Raw genomic sequence first — 14,243 nt, 5'->3', positions numbered from 1 at the left:
AAAATGAAAAACAACTTCAAAGTTTACTCTAATGATAGTAAATTCCTGTATTTTTTTTCTACAATTACTCCTCTGTTTCCAAGGGTTTGTTTTAAACACTAATGCAACATTTTGGCCTGAGGAGGCTCAAAGTCAGATCAGCCAATCCCATCCATGTGGTGCTGTGTCTCAGAGAAAATCCCCATGTGTTCTTAATGATTCTACATGTAGCCTACATCTCCCTGTCTCATATTGTAGAATAGAGCAGGGAGAGTGTCAGTAATCACTGTATGTTTGAATGATGAGTTCATGTCACGCTGGCCCTTGTGGCATTAGTTTAAACAAAGTTAAATCAACATAATCTGGGTCAAAACTCAAAGTCGGGTAAAGTAAACTGATGAAATAAACTTAATACACAATCACAGAGGTTTAGCTACAACCGGACCAGAGGCAGTCAGGCTGTTAGTTGAGGCAGTTATCTCTCGCTAAACTGTCCGACATGAGTGCACATGCTTGCTGCCAGTTCTCAGTGCAGCTCTCCTGGAAACACATTGGAACCGGTTTGGAACCGGAAAAGAAGGAACCGAGCTCTGTGATTTTTTTTAAATCCACAGTCAAACAAAGAACCGTGTGTCAGATAAAAAGCCGCCAATTGTACAAGCCTCAAGGATGTGCACTGCTGCTGCCCTATGTGGGGAAAGAGCACATGTCTCTGTGGTTTGGTTTAAATGCGAATGTGTCTCTGTTTGTGTGTGTGTGTGTGTGTGTACCTTATTTATCCAGGTGGTGATTGCATCCTCGGTGTCATAAGGCAGCTCCTGGAGGTGTCCGTCACCGCGTGAGGGTTCAGCGGAGGAGTACCGGTTGATGCAGGACATCACCCGCTCCACGCTCACCATCTCCACGGTGTACGCCATCATCAGGGTATCAATGAGCGCCAGGTGGGAGCTCTGCAGAAAAACACCAGAAGATAGAAGGAGAAGATGAATTAAAATACACATCTAAAGATGTCCCCACCCTTTATCCAAAGGCATCAAACTGACAATTACTGCATATTATATTGTCGGCTTGGCTATACTTTTTGGGTTCGTAACTATTAAAACTGATAAATTCCATTAAGTGTTTAACAAGAGTTTCGCTGTCTAGAAATTAAATATCAGCCCAGTGGAAATCATATCTCCATGTTTACTGCTATATACATATTTACGTGCAGTGCAAATATATGCATATAAATAAACTACACACATGCAGAAACAGCAGAAAACTAGTATAGAAACTCAGTAGAGCACACACATCTGCCAATACCCAACAGTCGCCTTTAATTAAATTGACCTGCACCAAATTTCACACACACTCATAAATAGCTCTTCACAAAAATGCCAGATTATATAATATATAATAATAAATATGCCTTATTTTCCAATGTCAAAGAAAGTGGTGATGAATTCCTGTATCCACACCAAACTCTAATGGGTTCTTTCCTGACCTACGCCACATCCTTCCACCAAGTTTCATGGAAATCTGTCAAATCGTTTTTGCATATTCAATAAACAAGGCAAAAACATAAACTCTTTGGTGGAGATCATACATGCCACATCGCTCCTCTGTCTAAGATGCTTTACAACACTCAGCCATGTATCCACCTCACACTTCCAGCTTCTCTCTTATTGTGGCTCCTGCATCACACAGGCTTCCCTCTGTGTGGATCCAGTAGCTCAGTAAGGGCACAAGTCTCTGCTGGGTAAGCAAAAGATCTTCCATGTGTCGCACAGAGGTTTGAGAGCTCAGTGTGTAGCATGTCACAGCCTTTTCACTGTGCCTACTATTAAATCCATCATAAACCTGCACAGTAGAGAGTTATATGGAGTTTATCTTTAGAGAATCAATGTTTCCAAACACACAGTCTCTCATCTCCTTTCTAATGACTTTTTAAACCACTTCATACACTAAATATCTATAGAACTACTTCATGGTGCAAAATTACCTTCACTTCAGTCCTTGACTCCATGTGAGTGCTATTTCTAAACATCGTCACCTACACAAAGCTTGACATTCTCCTGGCCTTTCTAATCCCATTCCAGGCTGGCCAGACCAACAGACCTCCCCTTCCCTTTCCTGTCACATAGCACGACTACTCGAAAACATGTGCCCTCTGTGTGTGTGTGTGTGCTCTTACATCTGCTTACCTAAGCATCAGTGTCCTTTTCCAACCAAACTGTGCAAACATCTAAAGTCAGGTGTTCCATGACTCAGGAGACTCAAACCAAAAAGCACAAACAAGCAGTTTGTGAGTCTGTACAAGTGAGTGTGTACTGTCAGGCACAAGCCTCTATTCATAACCTCAGAGCCTCATGTAACGGCCAGTGTGACGAGTGTTTTCCTCACGACAACGATCCTGCGCTACGTCTCATGGATTGCTACTGGAGCCCAGCGTCAGCACCACACGCTCCTCGTGCCAGTTCAAAACAGACTCAGTGAATCAGAGAGAAACTCAAGTGACGCATGATGTCATTAACTGTTCCTTCATCTGATTCGACTAAAATAAGAACATACACCAGACAAAGTTGGGATTTATGTGACAGGGATGAAAAATCCTCATGATCTGGGAGGTTGAATCTGCCATCTCTCTGTTTATAAATATATGGTCGATCATATCATTTCAATGAACTGATTGATCGTTTAGTCCAAGGTGATGTCTTAAAATGTATTGTGCTGTACACAACATTACTGAAACCAAAGTCAAGCTTAAGACAGAATATTTCGCTTTAAAAAAAAAAGACTACTTTAAGAAATAGTATGTAACCTTTGTTACATATTATTCTGACTTGTGTTCATACATTATCTACCTGGTTACCAGCAATATTCAAACCTAGAGAACTTCCACAGTTGCCTTTGTCAATTGTGTCGTATCTTTATTTTCCAGGTAAACGACATATGATGTAAGCCAGTTAGCAGGTTAACCAATTAGCCAGTTAGCATTGTCATTTGATGCTTTAAATACAAAATAAAAAATAAACTCTTATGATCTCTTCACAACATCATCAAACTAGGTCTTTTGTTTTTGTTTTGATTGACCAAGCAAATAATCATGTACTGTGCATTTGAATGATTAACCAACTGTTGGTTGTTTTTCTGTAGCTCTATCATAGCCACTGCATTATCAAAACATTGCTGTGAACAGGCAGACAATATGTCTGTATATTGATATATGCTGGTTCACATACATTATGTAAGATTGAATGTCACACCTGCAGTGAATTTCATGAGTAAACAGGATTGTTTAGTTTGGCGCTGGACATGTGAGCCTGATATTGAGTTGTTGAGGAAACAGCCCGAAGTCCTGCATCTTCAGGATATTGCCAGATATCTGACATAGCATGCATTCTGCTCCAGAGGTATAGACGGAGTGACGGGGAGAGAGAGGGAGAGAGAGAGAGAGAGAGAGAGAGAGAGAGAGAGAGAGAGAGAGAGATGACTGGAGTTGGAATATACAGAATAAAAACTACAATTTTCATGAAAACCCACTGAGCTTTTATGTGATTAACACTTTTCTGAACTAGTTTGCATAAAACTCCTAAATCTTACATTTGTCTAAGAAGCTTATGGAGGGCTGTGTGTGTGTGAGAGTGTGTGTTTGTGTGTGTGTGTGAGAGTGTGTGTTTGTGTGTGTGTGTGTGAGAGTGTGTGTTTGTGTGTGTGAGAGAGTGTGTGTGTGTGTGCGTAAGTGCATGCGTGCATGCGGGGGACACATCAATTTAATGGAGGTCGTGAGTTAAAGTCTGCATTTCAGCTTGAAAAAACTCGACATCATTAACAGTGAAGCATAGTAGTTTGACCTTCATTGGAAAAACGTGTATGATTTCCAGATGTTCTACGGGACTGTGCAATAAATATTAAAGTTCCTGGGTGGTTATTTCCACATTCATTCTTTATGCAAAGCTTAGCTAAGTCAATTCTTGAAGGAGACATGTGATGTTTTTTCCTTCCTCTGGTGTATTATATCGTTTTTCGTGTATATAAAAGGTCGGCAAATTTAAGGTAGCTCCACCTGAAACACCTTCAGAATTGTGGTAGATACATTCGAAACATTGTGATGTAATCAGGGACACCTGGCCAATCAGAGCAGACTTGGCTTCATCAGCAGAGTTAAAAAAAAACAGGAACTAAAACCAAGTGTTTTGGACAGAGGCTGAAAAGAGGAGCTGCAGCAATGGACAGTATGAGACAAGTGATGGCTTTTCTGAGCATTAGAGCATGTCAACCTTTACAAGTGATACATTATGAACTTGAACATGAGCATAATATGTCTTATTTAACAAAGGGAAAATCGATTCAATTCAATTCAAATAGATTTGTATAGCACCAAATCATAATATTCATTATCTCAAGACCAGGAACAGCTCCATCATGTTTCAGATTTAAAACGGCAGTATGACAGCATCATTTAAAGTAAGTACATTGGAAAAAGATTCATATGTTCGATAAGACAAACTGTATAAGATCAAGTCAGAACTGCAGGGTAAGTGCACAGTAAGTGGCAGTTAGAACATGTTAGGTCGTTAAATGGGGTCAGAGAGGAGATGCTCTCGGGAAGAGATGAGTCTTCAATAGGATCATGACGACAGACGCTGAACAGTCGCTCAACTCTCCAGAGTTGTAAAATCCTGTCTCCGAGTTTTATTAAAAGCTGAGAGCAGTGTTGTGACGACTGATGAGGCTTTAAAACTGAACCAGACTGCACTACTCATTATCTCACTGGAGCCTGAAGCAACAGGCCCCAACCAAGACAGCCCCTAGTGTTGTTTTACTGCAGTGCTGTTTCCAGACTGAACAGACAGACACAGGCCCCCAGTGAGGGAAGATAAATATTGTTCACATGCTACAGTCTGTGAGCAGGTCTGTCTGTGTCACAATTTCATTATTGCATCGATTCCCATGTGACATTTCATTAAACGCTAACCTATGTGTGTGTGTGTGTGTGTGTGTGTGTGTGTGTGTATGTGTGTACACATTTGTGAATGCGAACTCTGTTGTACATGTGGGTGTGTGACCAAGTGAAAAAGAAGGCGACAGACAGACATTATCTGGAGATATTGTTTACATGTCTACAGACTTTTCTGAAATCCACTGGAAAGAAGAAGCACTAATGTTGATAGTACAGCGCGGATTTAAAAGCCATGTGCCGTCTATTATCCCTTCACAAAGACCTCAAGGGTGTGTGTGTGTGTGTGTGTGTGTGTGTGTGTGTGTGTGTGTGTATGTGCATACAACTCCAAACCCTTCAGGGGGACAGACACACCTTATAAGGCTGTGGAAATGGCAGGCACTGGTCATAAAGAGTTGTTAAGAGCGGCAGTACATTCGGGCACAATACAAGAGCATCAGTATTTGTTCTCAGGACTATGGCTGCGAGGGTGTGTGTGTGTGTGTCTGTGTGTGTGTGCGTGATCCTTGATCAAAGCAGGCATCTATATGGAAGTACAACTCAGCTGAGCAAACATATAAATCAAAGTAGCGTCCTTCTCCGCACACACATCACACTTGTCTTTCCGTCACAGGTTCACACACACTAACTGACGCACATCTAAGAGGCACAAGTGGTTTTATTGCACGACTTCACACGTTTGAGATGTTTGTGTGCAGCGTTGACTTCACTTAACCTTCAAAATGATGAAGGCTCATGCCTCTGTCTGCAGACAAATTAAATCATTGCTCCGGTTCTCCCTCTCGTTAGCACAGAGCAAGAACGAGAATATAGAAGAGTCATGGAGGAAGAGGAAAGCTCACACACACACACACACAAATGTTGCGTGCACCACTGATGGAAGCCTGACATCTCGCTAGAAGTGTGTGTTCGTGTGTGGGTGTTTGAAGAAGGGGTTAAAGGAGGGGTGTGGCAGGAGGGGGCTCTCATTTGTGCAACAGACGTGCTTCGCCTCACTGTGAGACCCCACCCCTCCACAGTGCTGCAGTGGTGCATATTACGTCCTCTCCTCTCCTCTCCTCTCCTCTCCTCCTCTCTCCTCTCTCCTCCTCCTCTCTCCAGATGGCCACATTAACAGTGGGTCTTTTCCACTCGTTCTCTGGCACACACATGTCATCCCGCCTGTCCGCCAAAAAGGCAATAACTTCCCCTTCCCCTCCACTACACTGTATCTTTCCCTCCCGCTGTACGACAGCACTTCTCCCCCTTTTTCCATTTCTCCTCTTGCAGACGTCCACACTCACCCTTTCCTTTCTTCTATTGCTCTACTTTCCCGCAAAAAAGCAGCCTAAAAAAAAAACAATCTTCCCCCCCTTCCCCCTTTATCCATTCTCCCCCTGACAGACTGCCACACTCCTCCTCCTCCTCCTTCCTGACACGAGTTATTCTTCTGTTGCACACTATTTGGAAAACCATGAGGTCATCACTTTCTCTGCAGACATACAGTACTATGACCCATAATGAAAAGCCTGGACTACAGCGTGACTGAAATAATCCTGCTGAGTCTACAAATACACACACACACAGAATCCTTTTCAGAACCAATCTAATGCATTCATAGCGTCCAGCAGTAACACTAATGGACAGATTGACAATTATCCTGGCTGTGTGTTTGCGTGATACAAAGGAAGGTCAGTAGGAACAATCAAGCCTCATCGGGCTCAATTTGTTGCTAAGACTTTCCTCTAAATAACCTGGCATACACATTACAGACACACACACACACTTTCCCAGGTGTGAGGTCCTCGATGAATGAGCGATGTAGCGAGCACGACCTACAGTGAACATTAAAATGTCCTTGGCTGCCGTCTCAGAATGATCACCTGGATCTGCAGAGAGCAAGCAGAGGGCGGACAAGAATTCAGCTATGACTTCAGAGAGGATGTGTGGGCACCGGTGGGTTTGATGAACTGTGCTTAAGCCTCGCTTAAATCATAAGGTGATAACAATGTTCTGGTTAATCCACAAAGACAGGGATTGGACGTGGCAGAGTCAGGAAAGGCTAAACTGATAGGGGGAAAGACAGAAGATCAGAGGAGGAAGGAGAGAAGAAGCACAGTTGTTGAGGAAAGAAAATAGTTTAAAAAAAGACAGAGAGACAGAGTGAGAGCAGGGGAGGGAGGGGGCGTGTGTGCACTGCAATGCAGACACCTTTCGGCGTCAGCAGAAGTGCCAGGCTCCAGCCATGCGTGTGCTTCCCAGTGCATCTGCTACAATCTCATCCTCCTTTCATAGATGAATAAAACCAAACACGAATGCTTTTTAAATTGTTGTAATGTCCAGTAAAAGGTGAAAATATGATGTTATAGTGAGCCAATTAACCGATTAGTCAATAATCAATAATTGTGGTAATGGTTTAAGTATAAATGATCCACATTAGTTTGTTCCAGCCTCTCAAATATGAGGATTTGCTGCTTGTCCCTGTCTGGTATACTTTGATTACCTTTGGTTTTTGGACAGTTAGTCAGATTAAAAAAGCAATATGAAGACATCACACAACTGAAAGATGGACTTTTTTCTTATACAATAAATGACCAATCAATTCTATAATCCATATTGATGCAGCTTTATGATGTTCTCTCACCTCGCTCTCGATCCAGTATTGAAAACGTGATACTAGAATATTTCTTGGTGGTATAGGGAGAGGCATGTAAGCCCTGGCCTGCGCCGTGTAATGACACAGAGATGGAACAGTGACTAATGGGTTGCTATAGGAAACCCGTCATTAGAGGTTGTTCTTCCCTCAAGAGGACAGATCTTGGCGGGCGATCAAACAGTGGGACTTACGGAGCTGTAAAGTGCGTATGGACAAAATCAAACATCGTCTTATAACACTCTTTATGTGTTGGATGAAGCACAGAGTAGAATCCACTGATATATTTGTCCTAGACGATTGATTGTCTGACAACCCTACTAACCTTAACTCTGCCAACAGGTTAAGTACTTAAGTCTTTTATCAAGGAAAAAGTCAAACAAGTGAATTTGCTGCTTTTCTCTGAGCAATCTGAGGCTGTAATCTTAAGAGTTGGGACAATTAATAAAAATAATCCGTAGCTTTAGCTCTGTTTAATAAGCATGTGCGCTTACACATGCTGCAAATGAACAGATTGAGCTCCATATCAATTCATCCCATTTCACACATTATATCTCTATGGTTACTACTATATATGTATGAGGACATGTGTGAATATGTACATTTAGGTGCAGTGAAAAAAAGGAGAGGTGCATGTGATTAAACTAAGCATCTACACAAACAACAGAAAATTTGATTATTTAAATGTATGATATGTAACTTCAGGCACTAAGAGTCGCTCCATCAAAACCAGACCTAGTTTTATGATGTCCTGAAGCAGCATGGCATCATGGGAGTTGTTGTCTTCATTACCATTTTATATTTAAAATTAGGTCATAAATTTAAGTTTTATTTATGTGACCCAGCAAATGCCAATCGATAATCGTGATCCATTACGAGGGACTAAAACAAACAGTGGCTAGCAGTGAGTTTTTCCTTCCTCATGAGGGCTAAGCCACCGGTAAAGCGGATAAGATGCAATTAAAAAGCGTCAAAAATGAACGGCCTGTAACCTTGAAATAATATTGGGGATTTCTCAGGGTTTGAACGTTGTTGGAAACATTCTGGATAATGTACTAATACAACTCGACAAAATATATTTAGATAACATAGATCTAGTCTTTTTTAGACACTTTCTAAGGAAGAATTGCTTCATTTCATATCTTTCATCACTGAATACAGTCAGGTACTGTGTCGTCTCCACTCACCATGTTTATAGGCGTGTTGGTCAGGTCTCTCTCTGTGACCAGTCGGTCCTGGTCGGTGACGTACAGGCCCTTCTGAGCCAGGGCCTGGATGACAGCGTTGTGTCCCAGCAAAGGCTTGACGGCATCGCTGCGGAGGATCAGGCTCCCAGCCCGGCAGTACAGCTCTGCAGACTGGAGCAGGCAGGCCACCGGGGGCTTCAGGTGCTCCTGGTTGTACTGGTCCCTGTAGAAGGGCTCAGCCAGCTCCTCTGGTATGGCATCTGAGAAGAGCGTGAGACACACAACATGAGTGAGGAGATTCATTTAGCTTCGTCCTCCTCTTCTCCAGCTCCATTGCTGCTGAGATAAAATAAAGACGTATTATGCTATTCTGCTTTCTGTATTTTAAGTATCTTTTCTTATCGTTTCTGCATGGCTTCCCTACATTGCAGCTCTGAGCATCACCATCAAAGCTCGAAGCTTGTTGCACGTGTACAATCACACACACACACACCATGAAATGATTGTAGAGGAAAAATTAGAGGGAAATTGCAGTAGCTACTATAAGACATCTGTTTAGTTTGTGGTGAGCTGTGGCTTTTCAGGCAGAGAGGGAGTTTTCACTGTTACAAAAATAAGCACACAAACTTCACATGTATATTTGTTGATGCGTTTTTTTAACAATGTAGATCCAAACAGGGCGGGAGATCTTATGAGCACAAAGCCTCAGTGTGTGTGTGTGTGTGTGTGTGTGTGTGTGTGTGTGTGTGTGTGTGTGTGTGTGTGTGTGCATCACTTTAGTCAGACTAGATCCTTGAATCGTAACTCGTGTGTGTGTATTCCTGGTGCGTTGGGTCATTTCCTCTCTATCCACCTCTGGATCACACTGAGAGGGACTACGGACAAAAAAGGAATCAATTTTAAAGGTGCAGATTGTTTTTGCTCACCACCTCTCCTAAAATATCACATCTTTAAGAAGCAATTAGAGAAAACTCCCTAATAAAATCAAATATTTGAAGCCCAGTTCAAGCAACACACCCTTTAAAATCTCAGCAGTTAGAAAAGTTTAGTTACGTTCTACAGACAAATCATATTGGAAAAAATATTTGTTTTTTAAGCACACAGAGCTTTCTGGGTTCATGAAAAACTGCTTTGTCAACTGAAAAACTTTTCCTTTGTGTTGGCCATCAAAGAGGAAACAGACAGGAAGTAGCTGCCACAGGAAGTCCAGGCACGTAGAAGACTGCTCCCCTGGAGACCCCCGGGATCACAGCTCAGCATACACAACCTAAGAGTCAGCAGTGCTTATCTCTGCTGCTCGACTGCTCTTTACTAGAAAAACTAATTCACTTGTGTTTGACAAAAGATTATTTGGCTTCAGTTTTGGGAGCTGTCGTGTCGTCCATCTTTATTTACAGTCTAAGAAGCAAGGATATGAACCTGACAATCATTTCACAGCTCTCAATAGCAACAAAATCCACATGTCAGAAATGATCTTTCTTTTCATCAATATGTCTGGAGTGAAATTCCTCCCAACACATTGTAGCATTTAAAACACACAGAAAACCACCATTAAAATCGCTCTAGAGCTGTTTGTTGATCAAAGCACTGAAAGCCTCTTTACTTCAGGGAGGAAAACAATTTTCATTTCAGCCACTGCACCATTTAAGATTCCTCTTCTAGAGCTTGAAACGCAAAGCAAGATTCATTAATTCCATCTTGACTGGAGAGAGTTCTCCCTCGGCTCTCCTTCCTCACACTCCACTACTGTTGGGGATATTGATTAGTAAGAACTATTACATTTCCAGCCTTCAAAATGTATCTGATGAATGATCATGAATGAACATTTTGGGCATTGGCAACCTGCGGTGATGCTGGTCACGTCCGTGCTGGGAAATGAATGGGACAGGCGAGTCCAGACAGAATCATTGAGGAGGTTTAAGTATTGACAACATGATACAGCATTTTTTTGTAAACTCATTATAAAATGATGTTTGGTACATTTTACGGACAAGTCCAAAACTAATAAGACTTACAGGTTAAGCAAATGTATCTCATATCACACAATGGTGACCTGTACCCAGACTCTCACCTGATGTCAGCTGGGATTAGCTTCAGCTCCCCCCTCGACGGATAAACGGTATAGAATTTGTCAAAGAACATTTTCAAATGGAAATTTGATTAAATATCTTACACAAAATCCCAAATTTTAGCTGAGGTCCCCTTCTTTTCCTTTCTTTGCCGTCTACCATGCTCTATTCTACAGGCAAATCCATCTCTTTAAAGTTTCAGCTGATCTGATCAACACAGGATTCAAACCATCGACCGGCCGTCAGAACTAGGCCAAACAAGGCTCAGAGGACTGGTTATGAATTGGGCCACAGATCTCGGCGGTGCTGCAGGGAGTTGAAACTGTGTCAGTGGTGGGACGGGACAAAACAAGGAGCCGGAGTGTGGCACCAGCCAACAGGTCCTGTTGAACTAATCCCGTCTCTCTCACATGTTACTGAATTACATCTTGTTTGGAGATAAGAGCTTGGGTGCACCCAGTGTCGGATCAATGGCTGTGATTCAGAAGGCCTCTCTTTTGATCTGGCTCTTTCTAGGTTTGTCTGTCAGTGGCGGCCGCTCATTGGCTCAGAGTGCAGTACACGCTGGAGCAGCTGTTTAAGCATTCACTAGGAGCTGGAGTGAACCTCTGGGCTCGGAGCAGGCTGGAATAACTCAGTCTCTATGAGGCAGGTCGCCAGAGCTGCTTCCAGACCACAGTGGGGACAGGAGACAGGACTGGGATACATACATGAAGTATAAAGTATTAAGAGAAGTCACTATTATAACTGTCAAGGAAAGAAAACTATGGCAGTCGATAGCTTGTGCTGTATGAGCCATATTTATACTATACAGAGGCTTACTGGAAAGTGGAGCTGAAACTCTCTAATCATTTCATTGACATACAGAAAATGAAAAAGTATCTATGTTAAATACTTATTTATCCTGTAATTAATTTGCTATGTATAATGTGACCTGTTCACTGGTGTCCGAACTCTCAACTGGAAACTTTTTCATCTTATCTCTGTCTTGTCTGACTGGAAAATACACACGATGTATTTAAGCTGCTGATTAGAATGTGCCTGGTGGGGTCTGCAATCTAAGAGTTGTTATCCATCTTAAGCTAATTAAGCTGTGTCACTTTTACCGCAGGCTCATAATCACTCACAGGCCCATTTAGTCAAGTGTTATGTAAAACATATACAGCTTACCCTAACTTAGAATAGAAGGGGCTACTAATTCCGATTCAAATGTGTTCGAGTCGGTAGAGTGAACTATTAGTTTTGTTATAGGCTATGAGTTTAGGAAGATCGCAGTTCCAGCGTTGTGTATCGCCATACAAGATTGTTGACATTGGCGTTGAGGTTCCTAATATGTCACTCAATTATCTGATAGTTAACGCACCAATCTATTATCCACTTAGCTGAAAAAGTGCTTCTCAGACTTCTAATAGCTGCAGTTATCTGTTGCATCACTGAAGCTACGGCCTTGTGTGTGGATTCATCGTCAGACAATGAATTGACAGAGAAGACGTGTCTGACCTAACAGGTCTGTGGCCTGACTTCTGCAGCAGGGGAATAATAAGCATTAGGCAAGCAACAGGTTCAACCACTAATCCTGTGAGACAAGCAGGGATGTGGTGGGTTTGACCCGTGACCTCAATGGAGGGATTCTAACCCTGCAGTAAACAGAAATACACCATGAAGCCAAATTTACCATCAATTTTACATTATTTTGATGGATGAAGAAGACTTTGGTCCACAGTCCTGGGTGAGGACCTTTTCTGTCAGGACCCCCACTCTATGAACAACCTCCCTGAGGAGATCCATCTGGAAAACTCCTTCTCCACTTTGAAATCTCTCTGAATAACACATGTCTATAGGTGTGTGTTCTCCTAGGTCTGACTAACTATTTTAATCATTCTACTGTATAGTGTTTTATTTTGCATTGTTTTTATCCAATCTGTAACATCTTATATCTGTATCTTTGTGATCTTCAAATTGCTTTTATTATTACATTTATAACTGTTTCCTATCGATTGCCTTAAATATTCCATTTGAAACTTGTGAAACACCTTGTAATTGTGTTTTTAAATGTGCTATATACAGTTTATCATATATATATTATTCATTACCTTTTCTGACTGTGGTAATGACTTTTCATTAAACTGCTGCTGTTTCATAGACCAGACAGATTAAAGATGTCTGCTATCTATAATGAGGGAGGACGATCTAAGTGGTTATAACTAGTCTAATTGGAGTCAGGTTGCAGACGGTTGTTTACTAAATGTTCCCACTGGTCCCAACACAGCATCACCATGTCAGATCATTATCTTAACCCGGTTTTCCGCTCATCTGATCCACCAGAGAACAAACTGGGAGAGACCGAGGAGGCGCCACCTACCCGAGCCGAAAGCCTTGGCCACCAGCCACGTCAGGCTGCAGGAGACCTTGGCCCTGGTGAAGTCGTAGTGATCGAAGCTCTTGATGGCGGGGACGATGAAGGTCCGTCTCATCCCTCGGTCGTCTGCCGCATCTCCCATCTTCTCCTCGGTGTGGGGATCCCTCCGCAGCAGCAGCAGCTGGAGGAGCAGCAGTCAGCCAGAGGATGACATCCCGTCCACAGGAATTCCAATGCACAAAAAAAAATTCCTCTCGCCCTGAGAAGAAGAAAAAAACTTTGAGCGTGGCTCGGTGGAGAGCACGACGACTCCCGGGTTACATGAGCTCCACCATCCAGGGGTTTGATGTCCTGGTGTTGTAGTTCGGTCCCGGATCAGTGACAGCACGACGCAGCTGATCAGAAGCAGCCTTCCAGGAGATAGCCTCCATTCCCTGGGTTTATTCTCCTCGACATAACGGAGCGGCTGTGGGCCAGAGGAGGATTTCAGTCCCAACCACACCACAGCAGCACCGCGTCACACACACCGCGTGAAGATCCTGTTTGTGTCCATGTTGTTCCGCCTTATCTATTCTAACTGTTTATTTCCCCCCCACTCTCTCTCTCTCCTTCTCTTCTCAGCGTTGTCTTCTCTGCGCTTTTCCTGCCGCACTGACCGGAGGATGGAGCGCACTGCGCATGCGTAAAACACCTACCTCGTCTATTCATTCTGATAGGAGTTTACCACAGAGGATAAAAATATAATGCAAACAAGGTGGAGTTGACTGGAAGGAGGGATTTCGACCAAATCCCAAAAATCCCGCTGAGAAATGGAGAAATTAAATAGCTTTGGAAATGTCTCCCCCCCCCCCCCTGCCTGCAGAGTGATAATAGCTGTAGAAAAAGTTGTAAGAAAGATGAAGAGTCATGATCTCCGAGCTGTAGTTTGAATCTTTTTACTTCGCTTCGACTCAAGGGAACATCGAGGTGATTTGGGCTACAGCACGGCCAGTAAAAAATACATTAAGTAATCTCCACCACACAAAAACACAATTAATGTTGTTAAATAAATCCCACATATGAAAAACAACAT

At 42.6% G+C, this 14,243-nt stretch overlaps 1 protein-coding gene across 1 annotated transcript in view; it reads right to left on the bottom strand.

Annotated features, from left to right (window-relative positions):
• Positions 1-13,833, bottom strand: part of camsap2b (calmodulin regulated spectrin-associated protein family, member 2b) — a 31,905-nt gene extending 18,072 nt beyond the window's left edge. Inside the window, exons 1-3 of the mRNA XM_053437204.1 lie at positions 13,175-13,833; positions 8,744-9,003; positions 750-929 (exon numbers count right to left, since the gene is read on the bottom strand). Coding sequence (XP_053293179.1) covers positions 750-929; positions 8,744-9,003; positions 13,175-13,313 — 579 coding nt within the window. The 5' untranslated portion in view covers positions 13,314-13,833. The remainder of the gene's footprint in view (positions 1-749; positions 930-8,743; positions 9,004-13,174) is intronic.
• Between the last annotated feature and the right edge of the window lie 410 nt (positions 13,834-14,243).

The sequence above is a fragment of the Pleuronectes platessa genome, chromosome 13 (assembly GCF_947347685.1).
Source record: "Pleuronectes platessa chromosome 13, fPlePla1.1, whole genome shotgun sequence".
NCBI lineage: Eukaryota > Metazoa > Chordata > Actinopteri > Pleuronectiformes > Pleuronectidae > Pleuronectes > Pleuronectes platessa.
This window is presented reverse-complemented; position numbering and strand designations above follow the sequence as displayed.